At 36.0% G+C, this 26,500-nt stretch overlaps 3 protein-coding genes across 12 annotated transcripts in view; 1 reads left to right on the forward strand and 2 right to left on the reverse strand.

Annotated features, from left to right (window-relative positions):
• The window catches only part of mcc (MCC regulator of WNT signaling pathway), a 165,241-nt gene extending 148,185 nt beyond the window's left edge, over positions 1-17,056 (reverse strand). For all 10 annotated transcript variants that reach the window (XM_073951781.1, XM_073951783.1, XM_021476719.3 and 7 more), the window contains exons 1-3: positions 16,900-17,056; positions 7,752-7,996; positions 5,509-5,750 (exon numbers count right to left, since the gene is read on the reverse strand). In XM_073951781.1, coding sequence (XP_073807882.1) covers positions 5,509-5,750; positions 7,752-7,996; positions 16,900-17,027 — 615 coding nt within the window. In that variant the 5' untranslated portion in view covers positions 17,028-17,056. The remainder of the gene's footprint in view (positions 1-5,508; positions 5,751-7,751; positions 7,997-16,899) is intronic.
• Positions 1-26,500, forward strand: part of si:ch73-55i23.1 — a 782,803-nt gene that overhangs the window by 667,556 nt on the left and 88,747 nt on the right. The gene's annotated exons all lie outside the window — the stretch shown is intronic.
• Positions 23,164-26,500, reverse strand: part of rcl1 (RNA terminal phosphate cyclase-like 1) — a 36,168-nt gene continuing 32,831 nt past the window's right edge. Inside the window, 1 exon segment of the mRNA NM_001003865.1 lies at positions 23,164-23,403. Coding sequence (NP_001003865.1) covers positions 23,250-23,403 — 154 coding nt within the window. The 3' untranslated portion in view covers positions 23,164-23,249.

Raw genomic sequence — 26,500 nt, forward strand, 5'->3', positions numbered from 1 at the left:
ATCCTTCAGCGTGTCCTGGGACTTCCCCGAGACCTCCTGGTGGGACATGCCTGGAACACCTCCCTAGGTAGGTGTCCAGGAGGCATCCGAAACATGCCCGAGCCACCTCAGCTGACTTCTCTGGATGTGGAGGAGCAGCGGCTCTACTTTGAGCTTCTCCCAGGTGTCAGAGCTCCTCACCCTGTCAATAATGGTGGGCCCTGCTACCCTATGAAGGAAACTCATATCGTCCGCTTGTATCCGAGATCTTGTCATTCAGTCATGACCCAAAGAGTAGGAACGTAGATTGACCAGTAAACCGAGAGCTTTGCCTTTCAGCTCAGCTCCTTCTTCCTCACAACAGACTGATATATCGATCGCATTACTGCTGCCGCTGCACCGATCCGCCCGTCAATCTCACGCTCCATCCTTCCCTCACTTGTGAACAGGAGATATACTTGAACTCCTCCATCTGGTGTAAGGACTCTCCTTCAACCTGGAGATGGCAAACCCCCTTTTTCCGGTCAAGCACCATGGCCTTGGACTCAGAGGTACTTATTCTCATCCCAGCCGCATCACACTTGGCAGCAAATTTCCCCAGTTGCTAATTAACTCTATTAAAGGGCCATGACACCCCCTCGTTTCAGCAGGGTGTTTTCACACCTCTACTTTGGAAAAAGTCAGAAAAGTGGGCGTGTCCAGCTCTGTTTAGGGGGGAGTGTCGGAGGAAGAAAAGAGGCTTGGTGTGGGAGTGCCTATTTGGGCGCGCTGACTTTCAGAGTCAAAACACACACACACACACACACACACACACACACACACACACACACACACACACACACACACACACACACAGGGGAGAAAGTGACTGTGTTTACATGGACATCTGTAGTCTAATTATTTGTTAAATTATTAAATGGTGGACTTTAACTGCAGTTCGGCTCTTTCATTCAGGGAATTCATTCATGCCCCTCGCGACAAACGAGATATTTGATTCGAGGAACTGCTCTAAGCGTGTATTTTTCATGCAGTGTTTGATACCGCACAGTGAATGAGAGAAAAAAACCTCCGCATTTCCCGGAAACTTAGATGCACACGGCAGGTAGCGTCAGAAAGCCGCGTGTGTTATTCCGGTCACAAAATGCGGTGAAAATCCTACACAAGGTTAAAGTTTGGTTGTGGTGCTAACATGTTTACACTCGGTGCAATAGTTTGTTCGATATGAACAAACTGAATAAACAAAGAGCACTGATCATTCACTTACCAAATCTGTAGAGACAGGACAATCACCAGCAACTAGAGCCGCGTCTTTATGAAGAGAATACTACAAGCGAATCCGGATCTCAGTGTTTGCAGATGAGAACAGCTCTCAGGTAAACAATAATCCTCCTTAGACACGTAAGTTATTGTTGTCGCGCGTTGCGTACACTGTTAATCCACACGTGACTCCAGCTGCGCTCTCACAGAGAGAAAATGAAAACAAAACTTCACTGCAGCAAACTATAAAAGCAACACTTCACGCTTGTTCTGCCAACACAACGTGGCGTCTCTGTCGTCTAAACACTGTGACAGTAATGAATATTAATGAAGTTGCACAATAGAGCGCGCTGATTGGTTTAAACCAAGCTTTACTCATGCATTAATGCAGCACACTGTAAGACGTAATAAGACTCACTCTGGCACAGACGTCCAGTCTGCACGCTGGAATACACGCTATTATCTCATGACCGTGACGCAGCTTCAAAATTAGTTTCAAACCGGAAGTACGCAAAAACAACCAATTTACACTTTTTAGTGAAATATAGGTGTCCTAATAGTGTTTTTAGCAGTGTGGGACACATGTATGACTGTCAACAGCTCAACACATGTGTTCTGGTGTTTCGTGACCCTTTAACAAATAAAAACAGAAAATAACTTTATCTAGGCCTAAGCATTGCTCATTGTTTGTTCACACCATAACTAATGTTAATAATCGAAAACTTTCAGAAAAATTTGCTGTTTTCCAAACAACTTGTTTACAAAACACACTTGCTTCCTTCAGTCCCACAATTAGTTTCTATGGAATTTAATTAGTGTGAAAAACAGATGGACATAACACACACACACACACACACACACACACACACGCACAGGATCTTTAACTGCTCAATAAAACCCACATATGCTGTTTAATGACGAAATCTGTAAACTACAGCAAAAAAAACCTGCCGAGCTCAACAAAACACCACTTAAACCACAACAACGCAAGCCTGAAGTTAAAGAGCTCACCTTAACAATACTATAACAACCCAAAAATGTCTAGTGGCACTAAATGTGCCACGATATGCCATCCATGGCCGAATAGTCGACTTTTTCTATGAGGCTCGCAGGTTGTGTGGCTCTGCCGCCATTCGGGAGAGGGGTCTGGCTGAGCTGCATCTAATGCTTTTTAATGTGCTTGCCTAGCCCCACCTCTAACCCTACCCATCACAGTGATGTCACTAGCTCCATTGAGTGCATTCATTGTGTCTGACATTGCATCTCTGAGCGATGCAATCTCAGCTTGCATCAAAGGCTGCATCCTGATACTATTGCCATTCGGTGCCATGCGTTGCGTAGCAGCGTATACAAAACAATGCAAAGACCGCTTGGCTTGAAGTAAATAAACCAGTAGAGGGGTGCTGATGTTGATCACGTCAGCATGTGCTACAGTCACACTTAGTGTAAAGAGCATGTTGTTTTACCGTGGCCGAGTGAATTAAGTCATCAATCAAGCTTATTAAAAAAGAAAGATCGCACATGTGCGACTAAATAAATTTTCTAGTTCGCACACGTCTATTTTTAGTCGAAAATGCAAGCGAAATGGTCACGCTGTTGAGCCCTGCAAAAAAAATTTTGCAAAACTGCAAGGCGCACAAAAGGTGAAGCGCGTTATGTTGAGGACCACAGTAAAACCCAAGCCTACACAAGAAACCTTAGAGTTTAAATATTTTGGTGAAAACATAAGGTTGACAATTGCATGTAATTGCTCAAATGCAGCTGAAGATGACTAAAATGTTCTTCTTAAAGCCAATATCAAGAAAGAAAAACTGCTAAAGCACAAAGAAGAACAGCGTTTGGACCCATGCTCACTAATGTCTTCTCTAACGATGGTGCTTTACTGCGGTAACCGGATCTGCTGGATAGCAGTCTTACATCGGGAGAACAGAGCTGTTAAAACATCACATGACACCAAACACATTCCTGCATCACTATAAACGCTCACACACACACGCGCTGACGTCACTCTGATACTAATAGAGGCCATATGTCTTACACACACATATACACGCACACACACACACCTTTAGAAAATCTGTTGCAGACTGCATCTTGTGCAATCATTGTAATGAATATTGGTGCTTTACTGATAAGAGATGAAGCTCACAAACTCATTCTGCCTCAATGGAAACTGTAATGTGTATATTACTATTTGACATACATATTTATCACAAGAACAATGATATCTATATCAAAAAAAAAGTGCAATTAAAAGGGAATCTAAAAAATAATAACATTTAATAAAAAATAATTAGTTAACAAAATTCTACAATAAAAAAATTCATATGAAACATAAAAAATAATAAATATCAGGATCATGTAAAGCTCATATTTCACCGAAGAGTTAGATAGATTGATCGACAGATTGATAAATGGAAGGATGGATGGATGGACGGACGGACAGAAGAACGAGATGATAGATGGATGAATGGATGGATGGATGGATGGATGGATGGACAGAAGAACGAGATGATAGATAGATAGATAGATAGATAGATAGATAGATAGATAGATAGATAGAGAGATAGAGAGATAGATAGATAGATAGATAGATAGATAGATAGATAGATAGATAGATAGATAGATAGATAGATAGATAGATAGATAGATAGATAGATAGATAGATAGATAGATAGATAGACAAATGGATAGATAGATAGACAGACAGACGGACAGACAGATGAACAGACAGACGGACAGAAGGATGGATGGATGTATGGAGCGATGGATGGATAGATATATGGATGGATAAATTATTGAAATTGTATTGCCTTATATATTAAATATGAAATGATTTAAAAAAAAAAAAAAGGTTTAACTTTAAAAAGTTAAAATCACATCCACAATCAAAAAAATAAAAAACATATATCATTTTGGCTAAAAAAAACAAATAAACAAGCTTTTTTGGGAAGAAGGAAATATTTTGGTAGTATATGCTGTACTGCCCTAAATTAGTGCTGCTGATTTAATTAATAATTAATAATTGTAATTTAAAACAAATCAAAAATCAAATTAAAGGGCATTATATGAAAATATATGTACAGTAATGACAATATCCATGGTTAAACATCATAAAAACAATGTTTATATACACATAATGCTAAACGCTTTAGGGATTTTTTTTTTAAATATATTTTTTATATAATATTTCCCAAATGATGTTGAACAGATTCAGGAAATTTTCACAGTATTCCCTATAGTATTTTTCCTTCTGGGGAAAGTCTTATTTGTTTTATTTTGGCAAAAATAAAAGCAGTTCTTAATTTTTTAAAACCATTTTAAGGTCAACATTTAATTTCCCTTTAAGCAATATTAGTGTTGGATTGTCTGCAGAACAAACCACTGTTATACAATGACTTGCCTAATTACCCTAACTTTACCCTAACTACCCTAGTGAAGCCTTTACATGTCACTTTAAGCTGTATAGAAGTGTCTTGAAGAATATCTAGTCTAATATTATTTACTGTCATCATGACAAAGAGAAAATAAATCAGTTATTAGAGATGAGTTATTAAACTATTATGATTAGAAATGTGCTGAAAAAAACTCTCCGTTAAACAGAAATTGGGGAGCAAAATATACAGGAGTGCAAATAATTCATCAACTAATCCTACTGACTGAAGTGTCAGCACGTTGTGACTGCAAAATTTTGGCTCTTTCACTCACAACCCTTAAAATCAGAAGTTGGAAGATCTCAACAGGCAAAAAAGATAACAAAAGGTGCACACAAGCGAGATTAGTAAATCATGAACGCCTGCAAACACCACAGTAAAAATCTGACAGATGCACGGAAACAGCGCCATCTACAGACTAACACACAATTGTGGCTTCATATTTGTTATTGCTGCAACTCTTCAGATCAGTGCATCTAACATTTAAGAGAGAAAAGCACAAACATTCCCTGGTCACATTTCAACCCAAAATCCAAATAACGAACAGCAAAGGCAGAAGAAACCCGTTTAAATGACCGTAAAATAAATTCAGATCATTTTTGTTGATGAGTTTGTTTGTGATTCTCAATAATCTTGACAATATTCACCAGCTCCACATTACTGTATTAAAAGTATGTCACTTTAAAATCAAAACAGGAACCACAAAACACAGAAAACTGCTCATTTACAGATTTGTCAAACTCACACTGCACCAAAACTCCCATACGCTCGGCAGTTCATGGTAACAATGCCAAACCCACAAGCAAGGTCAGAAGTGAAAGCATCAGTATTGACTCACAGTGTTGGCCAGCTCCAGGTAGCCCCCGCTGCGGCTGAATGCAGGCTGACACAGGAGCTGCTGGACCCCAGATGAAGGCTCCAGAACACTGGGCTGCTCCAGGAGTTTCTGCAGTAAAGGAGAGCTCTGCTGATGATGATGAAGGTGAGGATGAAGATGAGGATGTGTTTGTGTTGGAGACTGAAGCTCTGGGCTCTGTAAATCCCGGGCTCCTGAATCAAACTCCCAACTCTCCCGAGCGCCTGCAAATACACAAATAACACACACATGAGCATAATTCGTTCATTTTCCTTTGGCTTAGTCCTTTTTGCCACAGTAGCATGAACCGCCAACAATTCCATCATATGTTTTACGCAGCGGATGCCCTTCTAGCTACACATTCACACACACTCATACACTACGGATAATTTAGTTGATCAGTTCCCCTATAGCGCATGTGTTTGGACTGTGGGGGAAACCGGAGCACCCGGAGGAAACCCACACCAACACAGGGAGAACATGCTAATTGTTGTGAAAAGCACTATACACATAAACATGCACTGAATTAAGACTGCGTGACTGAAAGACTTCTGCAATGTAAACGTATTCATGCTAAATTTGAGCTGCAATAACCCATTGTGTAAAGCCCTGGAGTGTTACTGAATGTTATCACAGAACGTTTATGACTTAAAAATTATATTGTAATCAAAGTAAACAGCATATATGGTCCTTCATCCGGTAAAGTCTCAACTGTCTGTGTAAATAAATCCTAATTCAGCGTCAAATGGCTCCATTGCTATTTGTTGTGATAAGTTGGATTTATTTGATATGGTATTGGTCTTATTAAAGTAATGGAAAATACACTCACTGGCCACTTTATTAGGTACAGTTATCTAACTGCTTGTTAACACAAATTTCTAATCAGCCAATCACATGGCTGCAGCTCAATGCATTTAGGCATGTAGACATGGTCAAGACGATCTGCTGCAGTTCAAAGTGAGCATCAGAATGAGGAAGAAAGGGGATTTGAGTGACTTTAACCGTGACATGGTTGTTGGTGCCAGAGTATTTCAGAAACTGCTGATCTACTGGGATTTTCACGCACAACCCTCTCTAGGATTTACAGAGAATGGTTTGACAAAGAGGAAATATCCAAGGAGCGGCAGTTCTGTGGGCGCAAATGCCTTGTTGATGCCAGAGGTCAGAGGAGAATGGCCAGACTGGTTCCAGCTGATAGAAAGGCAACAGTAACTCAAATAAGCACTCGATACAACCGAGCTCTGCAGAAGAGCATCTCTGAACACACAACACGTCCAACCTTGAGGCGGATGGGCTACAGCAGCAGAAGACCACACCGGGTGCCGCTCCTGTCAGCTAAGAACAGGAAACTGAGGCTACAATTCACACAGACTCACCAAAACTGGACAATAGAAGATTGGAGAAACGTTGCTGCTCTGATGAGTCTCCATTTCTGCTGACACATTCAGATGGTCGGGTCAGATTTCGGCCTCAACAACATGAAAGCATGGATCTATCCTGCCTTGTATCAGCGGTTTAGGCTGGTGGTGGTGGTGTAATGGTGTGGGGGAGATTTTCTTTGGGTCCATTAGTACCAATTGAGCGTTAATACCACAGCCTACCTGAGTATTGCTGCTGACCATGTCCATCCCTTTATGAGCACAGTGTCTCCATCTTCTGATGGCTACTTCCAGCAGGATAACGCAGCATGTCATAAAGCTCAATCATCTCAGACTGGTTTCTTGAACATGACGATGAGTTCACTGTACTCAAATGGCCTCCACAGTCACCAGAGCTCAATCCAATAGAGCAGCTTTGGGATGTGGTGGAACGGGAGATTGGCATCATGGATGTGCAGCCGGCAAATCTGCAGCAACTGTGTGATGCTGTCATGACAATATGGAGCAAAATCTCTGAGGAATATTTCCAGTAGCTTGTTGAATCTACGCCATGAAGGATTAAGACAGTTCTGAAGGCAAAAGTGGTCCAACCCGGTACTAGTAAGGTGTACCTAATAAAGTGGCCGGTGTAGTAGTTCATATAAAAATACACAATACAAAATAAATATATTAATACAAAAAATAAAACTAAACTTTGAAAAGATTAACCTGCTTCAATATACGTGTCATCAAACAAGAGTTAGCATAAAAGTAGTCAGATTACATTACTATAAACGTGTTATTTAAGAGATATTACTGACTACTAATTCTGTCACGTAATGTCATCCTACACAGTTTTAGACATACCTAAACTATTCTCACTGCTAGTGGGCCAGGAGGCGATGCGTTCCCGAAGTTTCTGCTTGTCCGAGTCGCTGGAGCGCAGGGAAAGCTGTCCTTCCTCCTTTTGGATCTCAGTGAGTAGCTGCATGCGGCAGCGAGTGAAGTCCTCGAAGGAGATCTTTCCTCGCTCATCTGCGCCTAGCTGACCCATGATCTCCGCCACAGAGTCCTCCATATTCAGCTGCCGGCAGACCATCAGCAGATCATTCCTGAGAGAGAAAAACCACTGCGCTTTAGAGCAAAATAACAGTCACACTAAATCAGTCATAAGCGTATAGTTTCTTTATCCAATAGCAGTGTTCAATATTTAATTCACATTACCGATGAGCGTTCTATAAACTATGCAATATATTACTTCAGAATTGACTGCATACATTCATATTCCTTTAGCTTAGTCCCTTTACTAATATAGGGGTCACCACAGCGGAATGAACCGCCAACTTACCCAGCATATGTTTTACACAGCGGATGCCCTTCCAGCTGCAACCCATCACTGGGCAACATTCATACACTACGGACATTTAGCCTTCCCAATTTCCCTATACCGCACGTGTTTGGACTGTGTGGGAAACCGGAGCACCCAGAGGAAACCCACGCCAACATGGGGAGAACATGCAAACTCCACACAGAAATACCAACTGGCCCAGCTGAGGCTTGAACCAGCGACCTTCTTGCTGAGAGGCGATTGTGCTACCCACTGCACCACCGTGACGCTAGAATTGACTGCAATAAGACAATATTGTCATTTTAAGACCATTTTTATCCGCTGATAATATAATTATAACACAAAAGCAAAGTAATGCAGGTCAGCATACACAGATTCACTTTATATTCTCCATGTCATTAAAATTCTGTAATTAGATTTTTTTTATGTCCAAATATAAACTCTGACACCGGTGATATAGGATGTAAATGTGCTTGTAAAATGCCTTTGATTTTATTTTGCACCGTCACTTTTCTGGAAGTGGACTGCACTATACTTTCACTTTGCAGGGCTCAACAATAAGGACTGCCCGATGGCCCGGGGCCAGAGTGGGAGATGCTTGGGACAGTAGACGGGACCATTACTGGCCCGATTGGGGCCACCATTTTTTTTTTAATAATTTCGAACTCAAATAAAATAACTTCACATTTTCCATACTGCTCTTTTTGTTTTGTTAACATAATTTTGCTCATTATACATATATTATACATTTAAAAAATATTATTTAAATAATATTAACATTTTAATAATTATAAACATTATTTTTGACACATTATTTAATATATGTGGCAAAAAATAGCTATTAAATTTTATTATTATTATTTTTTTAAGGGGCCAGTGAAAATTTTGGCAGGGCAAGTAAAAATCTGAACCATTGGCCTGAACAGACCAGTAGAAAAAATCCTTAGCGTTGAACCCTGCTTTGTCATTCATTCATTCATTTTCCTTTGGCTTAGTCCCTTTATTTATTAGGGGTCACCACAGCGGAATGAACCGCCAACTTATCTAGCATATGTTTTATGTAGCGGATGCCCTTCCAGCTGCAATCCAGTACTGGGAAAAACACACACACTCATTCACACACACTCATAAACTACAGCCAATTTAGTTGATACTATCAGCATACTATCATCTCAAAAACATAGCAAGAATCAGATGCTTTGTTTCTAGTGAAGATTTAGAGAAACTTGTCCATGCTTTTATCAGCAGCAGGGTGGATTACTGTAATGGACTCCTCACTGGTCTTCCCAATAAGACAGTTAGACAGTTGCAGCTCATCCAGAACGCTGCAGCCAGAATTCTAACCAGAACCAGAAAATCAGAGCACATCACACCTGTCCTCAGGTCTCTACACTGGCTGCCAGTTACATTCAGAATAGATTTTAAAGTATTATTACTGGTCTATAAATCACTAAATGGCCTAGGACCTAAATACATCACAGATATGCTCACTGAATACAAACCCAACAGATCACTCAGATCTTTAGGATCATATAAACTAGAAGTTTCAAGAGTTCAGTCAAAGCAGGGTGAATCAGCTTTCAGCCACTAACAGCGCCCCCCGCTGCTGGAATCAGCTTCCAGAAATGATCAGATGTGCTCCAACATTAGGCACATTCAAATCAAGACTGAACACACATCTGTTTAGCTGTGCCTTTACTGTATGAGCACTGTGCTGCGTCCAACAGATTGCACTATCATGTTTTTCTCTTCTTCTTCATTCTTTCATATCACATTTTACCTGTTTTTATGTTTTGTTTTGTTTTTACGCATTTTTATTATCTGTTTTTATTTTTATTTTACTTGTTTCTTTTCTTCTTGTTTATGTAAAGCACTTTGAATTGCCATTGTGTATGAAATGTGCTATATAAATAAACTTGCCTTGCCTTGATCAATTCCCCTATAGCGCATGTGTTTGGACTGTGGGGGAAATCGGAGCACCCGGAGAAAACCCACGCCAACATGGGGAGAACATGCAAAACAGAAACACCAATTGACCCAACCGGGACTCGACCCAGCAACCTTCTTGCTCTGAGGCCATAGTGCTAACCACTGTGTCACCTGATTTTCACTTTTGAAAGTGTAATTCTTTTTGTACATATTACGTATTTCGGCTCATAACAACTTATTAAATGTACTGCAATAACAAAAACATATTGATATTTCATCACTTGGTCAATCCTTTTCAATTTAAATGTACAATTTAAATACTTATAATTTGCATCTTAAACATTTCTGGAGACCTGCGGTCACAGTTTTAAACATGGTTTATTTGTTTCAAAGACATTTGGCATTCACTGCCATCAAGTAGCATTTACACAGCATGTAAAACTTAAACACTATATGACTTTTAGCAATGTAAGCTGTTTTTACAGTAGGTGAGAGTTCAAAGTGGCTATTACCGCCGGGGCTTATACCGCCGCCGTTTGAAATTGCTGCCACTCTGTTTTTAGTGTATGACCGCAGTTTGTGAATAAGCCGCCAGGGGGCGCAAAGGGACGGGATGTGAACAGACAGAAATAGCCCATACAGCAGCTTTAAATATGCTACTGTGCTTGTAAATGAGATTAAACAATAAGTCAAAGCATTATAATTCCTTCATTAATCATTTAAAATTTGTTAACACGCTTTAATGTAAACTTTTTAAGTGCAAAGAAGACTCATTTTGGAAAATAGAATTGAAGAAATGAAAGACAACTAAAATGAAAGCACAAACATTCAGTACAAATAAGTAGTCTTAAATAAATAAATAAATAAATAAAGCAGTCTTTTAGCCTAAATATGGAGAGATGTTCAGTGTTTGCTATTTTGATAGGACTAAGACAAGACATTTTCATTTATGTTTTTTATTTACATTTTCGTTGTTGATTATGTTTTACTATCTCATTTTATGTTTCAATTATTGCACATAATAATAAACGAATAATGAAAATAAATGAATAATGAAAATAATGAAAATAGGACATAAATTAAGTCTGGCGGGTTTATTTTTAATAATTTAGTTTTAGTTCCGTTTTTTTGTTTCAAAAATTCAATGTTCTCCTTTAAAGTATAACTGTTGTTTTGTTTTGTTACTTAATGGCTCAGTATGTTTTGTATTTTAATTTCATATTCAGTCACCTTGCATATGCGTGTGAAATATGCATACGCATAACCGCAGAAAAAGAAGAAACAGCTGTCAGTTAGAGCTAATTCATCAAAATTAGCTATAATAAAATACAGCATGCATGTTAATACAGGCAGAGTGTGAACAAACTCAAGGCTAAGATTATGCACTTGCCTTTTAATGCATTTAAAAAGATTTGCGGCCTTTTTATAGGCTACAAATCTTCAACTACTGTGATTGAAAAGCATATACTTATGATCAGTAAAATACATTTGACGACACCTTGAATTTAAAGTGACAGTTCACCCAAAAAAATGACAATTGTGTCGTCATTTACTCATCCTCCACTTGTTTTAAACGTGACTGAGTTTTTCTTCTTCTGTTGAATGCAAAAGAGGATATTTTGAAGAATGTTCAGGTTTCTATTATAGAGGTCTATGGCAGCTTTATCAAGTTTGTGTTTAACATCAGAAAGAGTACGAGTAACATAAATAAGGAAATGTTCTTTTTTGGGTGAACTGTCCCCTTAACACAACACACACATAGAAGTATAAATGATATCCACAAATTATATATAACATTGTTTTTTATCATATTTTGTACAGTGAGTAAAGCTGCACAATTAATCGAAAAAAGATCGTGATCTCGATTCGACCCCCTAGACCAGTGGTCCCCAACCACCGGGCCGTGGACTGGTACCGGTCCGTGGAACAATTGGTACAGGGCCACATAAGAAATCATAATTTTTTTCTGTAGAAAATATTCCCCCCGCGACTTGGTTTCTTCCCCTCACCCCCCCCATCTCACATGAAATGGACTATGCCAAAATCCACCACGAAGCGGGAAGAACGATCGCTAGAATAAAGCTCAGTGGTGGTTGTTAATAGTTTAAAGTTATAAAACAGGTATTATAGAGTCCAAATCAGCGGAGCATTTAAGGAGTGTGCATTTATGTGTGTGTGCATCGCTAAGAAAGTACCCGAAATCATTGCAATATGTATCTATATGGAGTTTCACATAATCATACTCATCAGGGCTGTAACATGCCAATGCATACATTAATTCGGCTATACGGTTGAAGGAGAGAAGCAAAGCTGCACGAGTCTTTTCATTGTTCCACACACGTTGCTCAGTGACATTAACACCTCCAAATGATGTTGAAAGAGTCACATACTATATTTATAAGGTATAATTCACCTAAAAATGTCATTTTTGTCTTCATATGATGCTGTATTCGCGGCCAGGAAAACATACGTGACGTGAGCTGCTGACCGTGAGCTGTTACCACAAGGGGCGTGCGCTCTACTTAATGATAGATGCGCGTGCGTCTTCTTCAATGAACAGAACCTGCATATGCTGTGAGTAACAGGTAATACAGTTGAAAATAATATTCAGTTTGTGGCACAGAGTGATCATTTGAGAGCTGCGCTCTAAGTAAGAACAGCACACGGCAGTGAAAATGAAACCAAAAGCGTGCACATCATTTAAATGATCATATCGCATTTTAGAGTTATGATGGCGACAAGCATTTGATATGTGTTTTCTTTCATAGCGAACACACAGTTGTGCATGAAAATAAATGTTTAAAAGTATCAGTATACCTACTCTAGCCTATATAATGTTGACTTTACCAGTAAATTAAATGGTCTAATAATGTTGTCAATGATTGCAAGCATAGGCCTATATCTCAAACATAATTCAACATCAGAATTATTATAAGTAGAATAGAATTATTTATAGAAACTAGTAGACATAAACATAATATTATTACTGTTGTTGTTTTACCATATGTTTGAGAAAAAACTTTAATAATTGCCGACTTGTATAGGGTATATGCCGAGCTAGTGTTTTTCCCATGCTGATAAATTTCCCGTGACCTGTTATTGGGAACTTATTTCCATTTTATACGGTTCTCTTTTACAGCATGGATGTTGTAATGTCATTAAAATACATTCAGGTAAATAAACTCTGGCATTCATTTAGTTGCTCAAGCGTAAAATGAGACAAAAAGCCGTTTACTCGCACGCGCCCGTCAGAATCGGCAGGCTAGCGCAGAAGCTCCATTAAATATACTAGAGTAAAATAAATGCTCATATTATAAAGATATGGCGGGGAAAATGTTATTTAATTCAGTGCTTCTTGCACAATCTAAGACCCACTTTATATCAGATATCACTCAGCTACTGGAGATTGCTGATTATTAAAGAAAACAGCCCTTAAACGCACCGGATTTTGCATTGCATACAGTTCGCCAGAAGCGCTTAACCCAGGTTACTGGCAAATTAAAAGTCCCATTAGCATGCTTCGGCATATACACTATTAACCTTTATTTTACAGCTAAAGAATCGTGATCTTTATTGTAAGCAAAAAAATCATGATTCTCATTTTAGCCAGAACTGTGCAGCTCTAACGGTGAGAGTCTACAATTTTTAATTTAAACGTAATTGTTATGTGCGCAATTTAAATGTGTCCCCCACCTTCAATCATGGACCAGTCTAGCAGTCAAATCAGTAAAGACTTAGTTTTAAATATGAAATAGTTAATTTATTAATTTTTTGCAGTGAATTCATTTTAAGAAAATAAATCGCTTCAAAAGTTTTACAGGGTGCTTTACATGTTATTATTACTATTATTATTTTGCTTTAAGATCAAATGTAGAAAAAGAGATTGAAGGATATAAGAAAAAAATTCAATTAAAATAAAAATTAAAGGTGTATTTTAGAACTTTTGGGACCCAAACTCACTAAATATATAAAATAGTTTTGAATCACTTAAGTATTAAATACAAATAAGGACCTTTTCATTTTAGTGTGAACTGTTCCTTTAACGCAATACACACTTTTAAGAGTCGAATATGTTTGTGTCTTATGTTTAATCTTATTTTATTCCCATCATGGTATTTTCAGAGATGTTTTGACATCTTCAGTGACAATCTGAACACTAACATGACCACATCAGAATCACTTCTGTTCATCAAATGACAAGATTGAGCTAAAGTTGGGTTTATATTCACATGCACATTCATTCAGTGACAACTTGTGACACGCTCCCTATATTGTTTACCATGGTACTCTGAATATTCAGTCAGCATTCAACATTCAACATTAGCACTATTTATTTGACTGTAAACAATGCACTTTGATAGTTATTGGCTGCTCATATGATTTCACTATTTAGAATGTGCGAATAATACTTTACTGAAATTATATTATTATAGAGAAAGTCTGAATATAAAACCAACTTTAATTAAGAGCCCAATATGTCTGAGGATCAGGGTTTATAGTTTTAAACATGATTTATTTTGTTTCAAAGACAACTGGCATCTTTTTAATCCCATACAAATCACAACTTTAACGTGTCACAGCACGTAAAACCTCATGATTTTTAGCAATGTAAGCTTTTTTTGTCTACTACTGTGATTGAAAAGTGCATATTTATTATTAGTAAATTACATTTGATGAAATTTTAAATTCAAAGTGACAGTTCACCCAAAAACTCATTTATTCATTAACGTGGTTTGAGTTTCTCTCTTCTGTTGAACACAAAAGAGGATATTTCGAAGAATGTTAGAAAAAGAAAATAGTTGATATTATAATGACTTCTATAGCATTTGTGTTCCTATTATAGAAGTTAATGGCAGCTTTAAGCATTCTTCTGAATATCTAGCTTGTGTTCTACATTAGACAGATATTCATAATAGTTTTGAATCACTTGAGTGCGAGTAATATAAATAAGGACATTTTCATTTTTGGGTGAACTGTCCCCTTTAATGCAATACACACTTTTAAGAGTCAAATAGTTTTGTGTCTAATGTTTAATCTTATTTTAATCCGATTATGGTATTTTCAGAGATGTTTTGACATCTTCAGTGACAATCTGAACACTAACATGACCACATCAGAATCACTTCTGTTCATCAAATGACAGGATTGAGCTAAAGTTGGGTTTATATTCACATGCACATTCATTCAGTGACAACTTATAACATGCCCCCTATATTGTTTACCATGGTACTCTGGATATTCAGTCAGAAACAGCATGCAAGTATGACTTACTAATTTACTTATTAGCACTATTTGTTTGACTGTAAACAATGCACTTTGATAGTTATTGGCTGCTCATATGATTTCACTATTTAGAATGTGCGAATAATACTTTACTGAAATTATATTATTATAGAGAAAGTCTGAATACAAAACCAACTTTAATTAAGAGACCAATATGTCTGAGGATCAGGGTTTATAGTTTTAAACATGATTTATTTTGTTTCAAAGACAACTGGCATCTTTTTAATCCCATACAAATCACAACTATAACGTGTCACAGCACGTAAAACCTCATGATTTTTAGCAATGTAAGCTTTTTTTGTCTACTACTGTGATTGAAAAGTGCATATTTATTATTAGTAAATTACATTTGATGAAATTTTAAATTTAAAGTGACAGTTCACCCAAAAACTCATTTATTCATTAACGTGGTTTGAGTTTCTCTCTTCTGTTGAACACAAAAGAGGATATTTCGAAGAATGTGAGAAAAAGAAAATAGTTGATATTATAATGACTTCTATAGCATTTGTGTTCCTATTATAGAAGTTAATGGCAGCTTTAAGCATTCTTCTGAATATCTAGCTTGTGTTCTACATTAGACAGATATTCATAATAGTTTTGAATCACTTGAGTGCGAGTAATATAAATAAGGACATTTTCATTTTTGGGTGAACTGTCCCCTTTAATGCAATACACACTTTTAAGAGTCAAATAGTTTTGTGTCTTATGTTTAATCTTATTTTAATCCGATTATGGTATTTTCAGAGATGTTTTGACATCTTCAGTGACAATCTGAACACTAACATGACCACATCAGAATCACTTCTGTTCATCAAATGACAGGATTGAGCTAAAGTTGGGTTTATATTCACATGCACATTCATTTAGTGACAACTTATAACATGCCCCCTATATTGTTTACCATGGTACTCTGGATATTCAGTCAGAAACAGCATGCAAGTATGACTTACTAATTTACTTATTAGCACTATTTGTTTGACTGTAAACAATGCACTTTGATAGTTATTGGCTGCTCATATTTTACTGTTAAGAATTTGTGAATACTTTTCTGAAATTAAATTATTAAGAAGAAAGTCTGAATATAAAACGAACTTTACCTCAATAACCAGAGGAATGTGCTAATAAACAATCTCACGGAAAACACAGAATGAAGTTTGAAGGCAACATAAACAAACCCCGAAGTTTAGCGGATGAGGATGAAACATTTCCTGTCACTTCCGATGATAGCACAACACACTCCAGCCACCCCGAAACCCGTCAAAACTCACTTTATACGCTCAATTTTTGCCGTTTTCACGAATTAAATGGTTAGTTTCGCGATCGCCCGTGTTAACTGTAAAAGGCTCGTGACGTCACGCGCCTGTCCCGCTTCTCGACTGTGCAGCAGAGTTTTGTACGTTAGTTTTGTAAGTGTGTGTGTGAACACAGGACAGCGGATCGGTGTGCGACTCTGACCGGTTAATGAATCCGTCTCCGTCCCCGTCACACGTCTGGAAAAGCCGCTGCAGGCGCTCCTCCTCCGCGGTGCTGCTGGAAGAGTCGCTGCTCACCTCCACCTCCAACGCCACTGCCGCCGCCATCATGAGCACGCGCCGCGCGCTCACACTCGGACACGCGCGCGCGCTCCTGCTTCAGCTTTCATCTCTCAAGGTTTTTTTGGTGCTCTTCAATTTTTAATTTCTTGCCATTTGTATAATAACGAACATACAAGTGCAATGATAGAAAATGAGTACAATTGTAAAAATAAAGGATAAACAGTAACGTGTTTATTTACATATGTATTGTCTATTTATGTAAAGACAGTATGTATTCAATTTAAATAAAGTGTGTCATGGTATTTTGCACTGCATTATGTACATATGGGCACTTTGTTAGAAACACTTCTATGTGTTCTATGGATGTTTGTATACATTAGCTAAGCGTTTATATATTAATATTTTGTTTATTTTCTATATTCTCCATATCTAAAGTTTTTAATATTTTATATATTCTGTAGCTATTACTTCTATTTCTATTTCTAAAATTGTCTGTGTTTTTACTTCTTATTGTGTTCCATATTGTAGATTCTTATTGATATTATTTTTTTAAGGTCACAAGTGGTTGTATAAGCAGTACACTGTATATCGTGTGGTGACAAATGTGACAAATAAAATTAGAATTTGACATAAGTAAATTTTTTAAAACTGAAAAACCTTAAGTCCATAAGTCAATTTTGTTGTAAGTAATAAGAAATTATATATATTAAAAAAAAGGCTTTACTTTTTAATGAGCTTTTTTTACTGGCCATTAAAAAAGTATTTTTCATAAATAATAAGTAAACTCAAGATATATCAAATATCGAAAACAAGAATCCTCATAAAAAAATATCCTTATCTTTGAGCTGGCAGAAGGAAAGTTCGGCATTGATCACCTTTATTTATGGACCACTATCTTTTGTCATGCAGTAGTGCTGTCGCCTCACAGCAAGAAGGTCACTGAGTCGCTGGTTCGAGCCTCGGCTCAGTTGGCGTTTCTGTGTGGAGTTTGCATGTTCTGCCTGCGTTCGCGTGGGTTTCCTCCGGGTGCTCCGGTTTCCCCCACAGTCCAAAGACATGCGGTACAGGTGAATTGGGTAGGCTAAATTGTCCGTAGTGTATGAGTGTGTGTGTGGATGTTTCCCAGAGATGGGTTGCGGCTGGAAGGGCATCCGCTGTGTAAAAACTTGCTGGATAAGTTGGTGGTTCATTCCACTGTGGCGACACCGGATTAATAAAGGGACTAAGCCGACAAGAAAATGAATGAATGAATGAATGTCTTCTGTCATCATTAGGCCACCGGGCAGCAATGTGCAAGTCCCTTTTCAATGCAGCTTTCAGCTTTAATATTAATATTTTAATATAATTATGATACCACACTGCTCTGAGCTGGGAATCATAAAGGAGTGAGATCAGAAAAGAGGCTCTTTTACTCCAAATTGAATCTGAAAGCACACTGTGAATGTCTCCGAAAGAATAATTTAATAAAAAAAATGAAAGACAACAAATACATAAGTCAAATCAAAAAGTCACAAAAACAGGTTTAAGGCTTTAAAATAATGTAGATTATGTAGGGTTTTTTCAATTAGCTGTTTTTACTGCCCATTTACAAATTTTCTTTTTTTTTTTGTTGTCTTTTTGCCTTCATTATTAGATAGGACAGTATTGAGACAGGAAGCGAAGTGGGAAAGAGAGAGAGAGGGGGGGTGAGTAGGGAAATGTCGTCGAGTCGGGATTCGAACTCGCGATGCCCTGACGTGCTATTACACCATTTGTCGGTGCGCTAACCACTGGGCTATTGTGCCAACACAAATTTTCAAATGTTGAAAACAAGAATCCTTATTAAAAATAATAAAATCCTTTTCTTCGAGCTGCATATCAGAGCACTTTCATAAAATAAACTCAGCTTTATCTTGCACACTGGTTTAGCAATATAATATCAGAAAACTGCACGATCTTTCTACTTTAATGTTAAATTAAACAATGTTCATTTATTAATAAAAAAATAATAATTAAATGATTAATACTTGTAAATTATTTCTATTAATAATTTATTGTCATTTATAATTAGAACTTTTAACATTTTATAAACGTGTGACCTTTACCATGCTTCATTTAAAATGCTAACACTTACAGTAATAAAAATTACATTAATTAATAAAATATGGACATGAAAAAAAACATAATTCTTTACACTTTTAGTTATTTTATTACAACTCCAAAATTAAAAAACAATGCAGGTACTTAAAAAAACAATTTGCAATTAATTTGTAATCATTAAATAATTTATACTTGTAAATTATTGCTGTTAGTAATTTATTATTTGTGATGTGTAAATAAAAATTGATATGTTAAACATTTATAAATGTGTTATTTAAAATAACATTTACAATATTTTAATTAATAAGTTATGTGTTGTATATACAATGTATAAGGCGACTCAGTGGTTAGCTCTGATGCCTTACAACAAGAAGTTCACAGGTTCGAGTCCTGGCTGAATCAGTTGGCATTTCTGTGTGGAGTTTGCATGTTCTCCACGGAAATTATTGCTGTTAATAATTTATTATTTGTAATGAATAAATAGAAATTGATAAATGTAACATTTATAATGTCATGATTATGTTAATATGTGTCATTTAATGTTCTAAAATACTAACATTTACAATATTTTAATTAGTAAAATATTAATTGCATATTTGTATTAAAAATTAATTGTACAAATTTATTATTTTTCAATTAATTATTAATAATCAAATAATGTTATAATTAAATTATTATTATTATGAACTATTAGTGTTAATAATCATTGAATCAGATTAGACCATTAGCATCTCATTTAAAAATGTAAGAGAGTTTTGATCTTTCCTATTTAAAGCTAGACTCTTCTGTAGTTCCAACATCTACAAGGTCTGATGGGAAATGGAAAGTAGCTATTTTCTAGAGGCTGGTATGTCTAGGAACCATAATCTCGTCCTGGTGTAATAATCAGGGAACTTTGCTGCCATTTCATGGCTGCAGCAGGCACAATGATATTATACAAACCTTGAAAATAGTCAAGAGCAAGCGACTTATTTTCCATTAGTCTTATTACACAGCATAACTACAAAATGAGTCAAGTTTTAAATAGAAAAAATGACTTTTTGTCTGAGCGAGATGCTAATGGTCTAATCTGATTCAATGATTTATGCTAAGCTAAGCTAATAGTGCTCCCGCCAAACCCAGAGATCGATTGAATGGATTCAATAAGATAAAACTCAGTTGTTTAACACTTGTGAGCGTGTAAAAACACCCTATTTCCCTCAAAATAGTGGAGTGTGGCTTCAATATCAATCTATTGTGTCATAGACAATATTCTTAATGCATACTTGACCTTATCTTACCTACAAAACCCCTGTCATCTATCCCAATGTGACGGCTTTTAACATTCAGAAAAAACAAGGCAGATCTGTGGCTAAAAGTCAAGGGAACATTGAGATTTTCAAAGATGCATTGAAAAAGTAAAAACTCAATGGAAGTTGCTATTTTCTATAAGCTGATATGGCTAGGAACTATACTTTCGTTCTGGTGTAATAATCAGGGAACTTTGCTGCCATATCATGGCTGCAGCAGGCACAATGATATTATACAAACCCTGGAAATAGTCCAGAGCAAGTGACTTTTTTTCCATCAGTCTTATTACACAATGCAACTACAAACAAGTTTTAAATAGGAAAAATGACTTTTTGACTGAGCGAGATGCTAATGGTCTGCACAGAAGTACACACAAATCTTTAAATGGGTGCTCAGACAAACAGCAAATATATTCATAAAGGTGGCAACACCAAATTTAATAAACTGGCACTTTTGTAGCTTGGTGTTGCTGCCTTTTTGTATATCTATCGATTTGATATTTATGCACTTGTATAAGAGTTTCATTAATGGCCAATATATGATTAATTCCTGATAACTACTTCTAGCAATAATGTACTTTGATTTAAATCCATGTGCAAAACTGTATATCATTCAATTCTTATTCAACGCACACTAAACTCCACTGCTTTTGTTTGTTGCTCTTGACCTTCAGATGCAGTTCAGTGGTTTTTATTCCATTCACAGAAATCACTGCAGCTCAAGTGTCAATATTTAGGCATTTACGCAACCTTTTTCTGACAGACTGGAGAAAATAAAAACATAAAACAGCGTAGACTGAGTGCAAGAACGGCTGACGGAGAACCAGAGCCAAACACAATAATAGGAAGCTTTTAAACAGCAGCTCTCGAAAAATTCCTGAGCAAAGATCAGAACTAAAACAGCAGCGATCCGTCCAAACAACAGCAGAGGAAACTGAGGGATGTGGAGAGGAAGCAGAGGCGTGTTTGGGACGCTTTTCACCAAAACCCAAATTAAAAAAATACTATATTCATTTATAGTAAATAGTTTTTAACTATACTATAGTGAGGTACTTCACTTAATCTTTTGTGGTAATTCTACAGCTACTATGGGAATATTACAACTATATTAATCTGTTGTGGTAATTCTGTAGTTGCTATGGCAATACAACAAATACAGCCAATAATCTTTTGTGGTAGTTCTAAAGGTGCTATGGAAAATCAACAACAATAGCAATTAATCTGTTGTGGTAATTCTACAGTTGCTATGGCAATATGACAACAATAGCAATTAATCTGTTGTGGTAATTCTACAGTTGCTATGGCAATACAACAACAATAGCAATTAATCTGTTTTGGTAATTCTACAGTTGCTATGGCAATACAACAACAATAGCAATTAATCTGTTGTGGTAATTCTACAGTTGCTATGGCAATACAACAACAATAGCAATTAATCTGTTGTGGTAATTCTACAGTTGCTATGGCAATACAACAATAGTAATAATTAATCTGTTGTGGTAATTCTGTAGTCACTTTGGTAATACAAAGCCTCAAAGCCTCGCATGGTTCAGGATTGGTAGAGCTACGCATCGATGAATTTGCTCTTCAGTGTTTGAACTCTCAGTAATGATTAAATCACACTGAACTGAGCTAAACTAAACTGAACTTAAACACTAAAAACTGAACCACACTGTTCCAGTTACTATGACCATTTATGTGAAGCTGCTTTGACACAATCTACATTGTAAAAGCGCTATACAAATAAAGCTGAATTGAATTGAATACAACCACTATAATAATTAATATGTTGTGGTAGTTCTGCCATTGCTATCGCAATACAACAACTATAGCAACTCATCTGTTGTGGTAGTTCTGTAGTTTCTATGGCAATACAACTATAGTAATTAATCTGTTGTGGTGGTTCTGTAGTTGATATGGCAATACGAAATAATATTAAAAACCTGTTGTGGTATTTCCGTAGTTGCTATGGCAATATAACAACAATGATCAGTTGTGGTATTTCCGTAGTTGCTATGGCAATACAGAAGGATTTAATCTGTTTTAATTCTATAGTTGCTTTGGTAACAAAACTGTAAAAATAAGTCTGTTGTGGTAATTCTGTGGTTGCTATGGTAACACACCTGCAAAATTAAATTGTCGTGGTAATTCTGTAGTTGCTAAGGCAACACTAGTTATAGCAATTATTCTGTTGCGTAGTTCTGTAGTTGCTATGGTAATACAACCACTATAGTAATCAATCTGTCATGGTAGTTCTGTAGTTGCTATGGCAATATGACAACTATAGCAATTCATCTGTGTGGTAGTTCTGCAGTTGCTCTGGCAATGCAACAATAATAATCCGTTTTGGTAATTCTACAGTGGCTATGGCAACACAACAACTATTTTAATTGATCTGTTGTGGTAATTCTGTAGTAGCTCTGGTAACACAACTGCAAAAATAAATTGTTGTGGTAATTCTATAAACAACTATAGCAATTCACCTGTTGGGTAGTTCTGTAGTTGCTATGGAGCTATACATACAACTATAGCAATTAATCTATGTGTCAATTCTGTAGTTGCTATGGCAACATGAATATGGTAACTAATCTGTTGTGGCAAATCTGTAGTTGCTATGGCAAAACACTGATAATAGTGTATATAAGCCGGAGAGTCATAGACCTAGCCAGTATTCAGTTACACTCATAGCGCCATCTGCTGGTAGAAAGAAAATTTAGCATTTATCACCTTTTGGCTTTAATAATATTTTAATATAATTATGATACCACACTGCTCTGAGCTGGGATTCATAAAGGAGTGAGATCAGAAACGCGGCTCTTTTACTACAAATTTAATCTGAAAGCACACCGTGAATGTCTCTGAAAGTACAAAAGCAGCTGATCTGGGAACAGTGAATAAGAGTTCATTTGATGCTTTTGCTGATGTTGTTGTATCCGGCTCCCACACACGTCATCAGCACCTTCTCTCCTCCTTTACACTCGTCTTCACTCGGTTTCTGCGTCTCGATCTTGAACATGATCTGAAAGAAGTCTCGGATGTGCCTCAAGAAGTCCATCCTAAATAAATAAAACACTCACAGTTAGACAACGCTTTCAACGGTGACAGATCACAGCAGCATCAGCATAGAAAGCATCACAGAGACACATCACCATAATACTATAGTGATTAATACTGTGCTTATTTTGTGTTTTCTGTCAATTTAATTTTTAAATTGTTTATTGTGAAAAAACAAACATTACATCTGTACAGATAGTTACATATCATTCTTTTTTTTTTTTTTTTTTACAAAAGAGACAAAAAAAATAACAAAATATATATAATAAAAAAAGAGAAATATTAATAATGATAATAATAAAAGAGGAAAAGAAAAATAGAAACATGAGTATTAAGTGTACTGAAAATTACAACCAAATATCACAATTAAATGTTCGGATACATTGTCAATGTTGAAAGTAAATGTTTACAATTAAACGGTATAAAATGGTATTAGATAAAACAAAAAAGTTTAATTAATACGAAACAAATTAAAAAGGGAGGGAACTCAGGAGAGTGCATCCATTAAATAGAAGGCAATACCTTAAGAGAGTTAAAGTAAGTTATAAAACATTGCCACTTTTTAAAGAAATTAGTTTTCCCAGAGCATCTAACCTTTTCCAACTTAAGAAAATGCATGGTATCCACAAGCCATTGGGATGTAGTTGGAGGCTTATTTGATTTCCAGTGAAGTAGTATACGACGCCTGGCTATTAGTGAGGTAAAGGCCAAAACATCAAGTTGTTTATAATTAAATTTGGACCAAATCTTTGGAACCCCAAAAATGGCAACATCAGGGGATGGGTTTATATTTACCTGCAACACCTTGGACATAATTGTAAAATAATTAATCCAATAATTCTGTAACAGAGGGCACATAAAGAACATATGACTCAAATTATAACTTGGTGCATGACATCTGTCACATCTGTCATGTCAATTTAATTTTTGTTGCATTTTTAGGATTTAGTTTTGTAAGTTATTAATTACTCAGTTTTAGACATTGTAGTAGATTTTAACTTCTAGATTTTAAGTTAATTGTTTATTTGCTTTATTCATAGAGCACATTTAAAATCAACAGATGTTGACCAAAGTGCTCTCCTTGGTAGAGCAACCGACAATCATGCGGAAGGTCACCGGTTCGATCCCAGCTCGGAGCGGATTGGGTGGAGTAGGCAGGCAGGGTTATATTGGTGCCGTGACCCGTGTGGGAGTGAGGTTTAGGGGGTTGAGTGTATCGGAGGCCAGCTATTGAAGCGCTGTGCAGGTAAACTCACTCCTCTGACCTCTAAAGGTGCTCTAGCGACAGATGTTAGAGGCCATCGTCTTTAGCCTCCTTGGTAGAGCAACCGACTCTCATGTGGAAGGTCCCGGGTTTGATCCCAGCTCAGAGCGGGTTGGGTAGAGTAGGAATGGGAGGGTTATATTGGTGCCGTGACCCGAATGGGAGTGAGGTTTAGGGGAGTGAGTGTAACGGAGGACAGCTAGTAAGTGCTGTGTGGGTAAACCTCACTCCTCTGACCTCTAAAGGTGCTCTAGCAACAGACATTAGAGGCCATGGTCTTTAGCCTCCTTGTTAGAGCAACCGACTTCCATACGAAAGGTTGCCGGTTCGATACCCGCTCAGAGCGGGTTGGGTGGTGTAGGACCGGTGGGGTCACATATACTTATATGTAAAACAGATTAAAATTAATTATTTGCAATCAAAAGCAAGAGACAGAAGGTGCTTTTTAAAATGAGACTTAAAAGCACCAAGGGAAGAGCACGACCTGATATGTAAAGGCACAGGTGAGACCTTTTGATTTCAACCGTGATTTGGGAACATAATTAATGATTATTTTCAGTCATGTTTTAAGCTCAGTACAGTATAAAATTAGATAAATATTTCTCACGAAACTACATGAAAATACTCTTTAAAATATATATTTTTAAGCTGTGCATGAAAGATTACTGAAATATATTACACAAAATTGTTATTATCGTTTCTTTATTTCTAATTGTCAAATTTAATTTATTGGATTTATTACATTTTTAGGAGAAAGGTGTTTCAATCTAAATCCCACAGCCTTGTAAGTTGATCGAAAATAATACTAATTATAATTAAAATAATAATTAAAATATTAGGCTAATAATTAAAAATTGCTAAATTAAAATAAATGTTTTCATACTATCAGGCAAACCGCTGAACACTTAAACGTTAAACACTTCTGACAGGATGTCGTGTGACTAAATATACAGAATAACAATTATAAATTTAATAAAAACAAAAAACTAAATCACTGTATCATGTTTGCCTAAAATAAAAATATAAAACTTTTTTAATCATGTTAAATAAATGTCAAATATAAAAATAACACAAATATATTTAATATACAAAATAAACACAAATTAAAAATACAAAAACTATACTTTATAATTTTTAATTATTTATAAGAAAAACTGACTAAAATGATCATATCTATAGCTAACATTTAAACAAAAAATATACAAATTCAAATATTAATGAAATAAATATAAATTGACAAATATAAAAATAAAACCAATATATTTAATCTAGCTGAAAAAGAAGACATTTTCTTTTAATTTAACTTGATGTATTTAAAACAAACAGAAATAAAAAATATAAAACTATATTTAATAAAATTATAATTATAAGAAAAACACACCGATATTTCCTTTTAATTTACTTGATATATTTAAAAAAACTGAAATAAATATAACAACTATTTTAAGAAAACTATAACTAAATATAAAAAACACACTAAAATGATCAAATCTTTGACTAAAATAAAAAAAACTAAAATAAAAATCACACTATTAATAAAAAATATAAATCGACAAAAATAAAGATAAAACAAATATATTTAATCTAGCTAAAAAATAAGATGTTTTCTTTTAATTTAACTTGATATATCTAAAACTGAAATAATAATTACATTTAAGAAAGACAAAAAAACACACATTAAAATGATCAAATCTTTGACAGAAATGTAAAGAAAAAATAAAAAAATTCTAAATATTAATGAAAAAATACAAATTGACAAATATAAAAATAAAACAAATTTATTTTACTGAATTATAACTGTAAGAAAATTATTATTGTATACAGTATAAGGAAAA

This window comes from Danio rerio, chromosome 5 (genome assembly GCF_049306965.1).
Source record: "Danio rerio strain Tuebingen ecotype United States chromosome 5, GRCz12tu, whole genome shotgun sequence".
Taxonomy (NCBI): domain Eukaryota; kingdom Metazoa; phylum Chordata; class Actinopteri; order Cypriniformes; family Danionidae; genus Danio; species Danio rerio.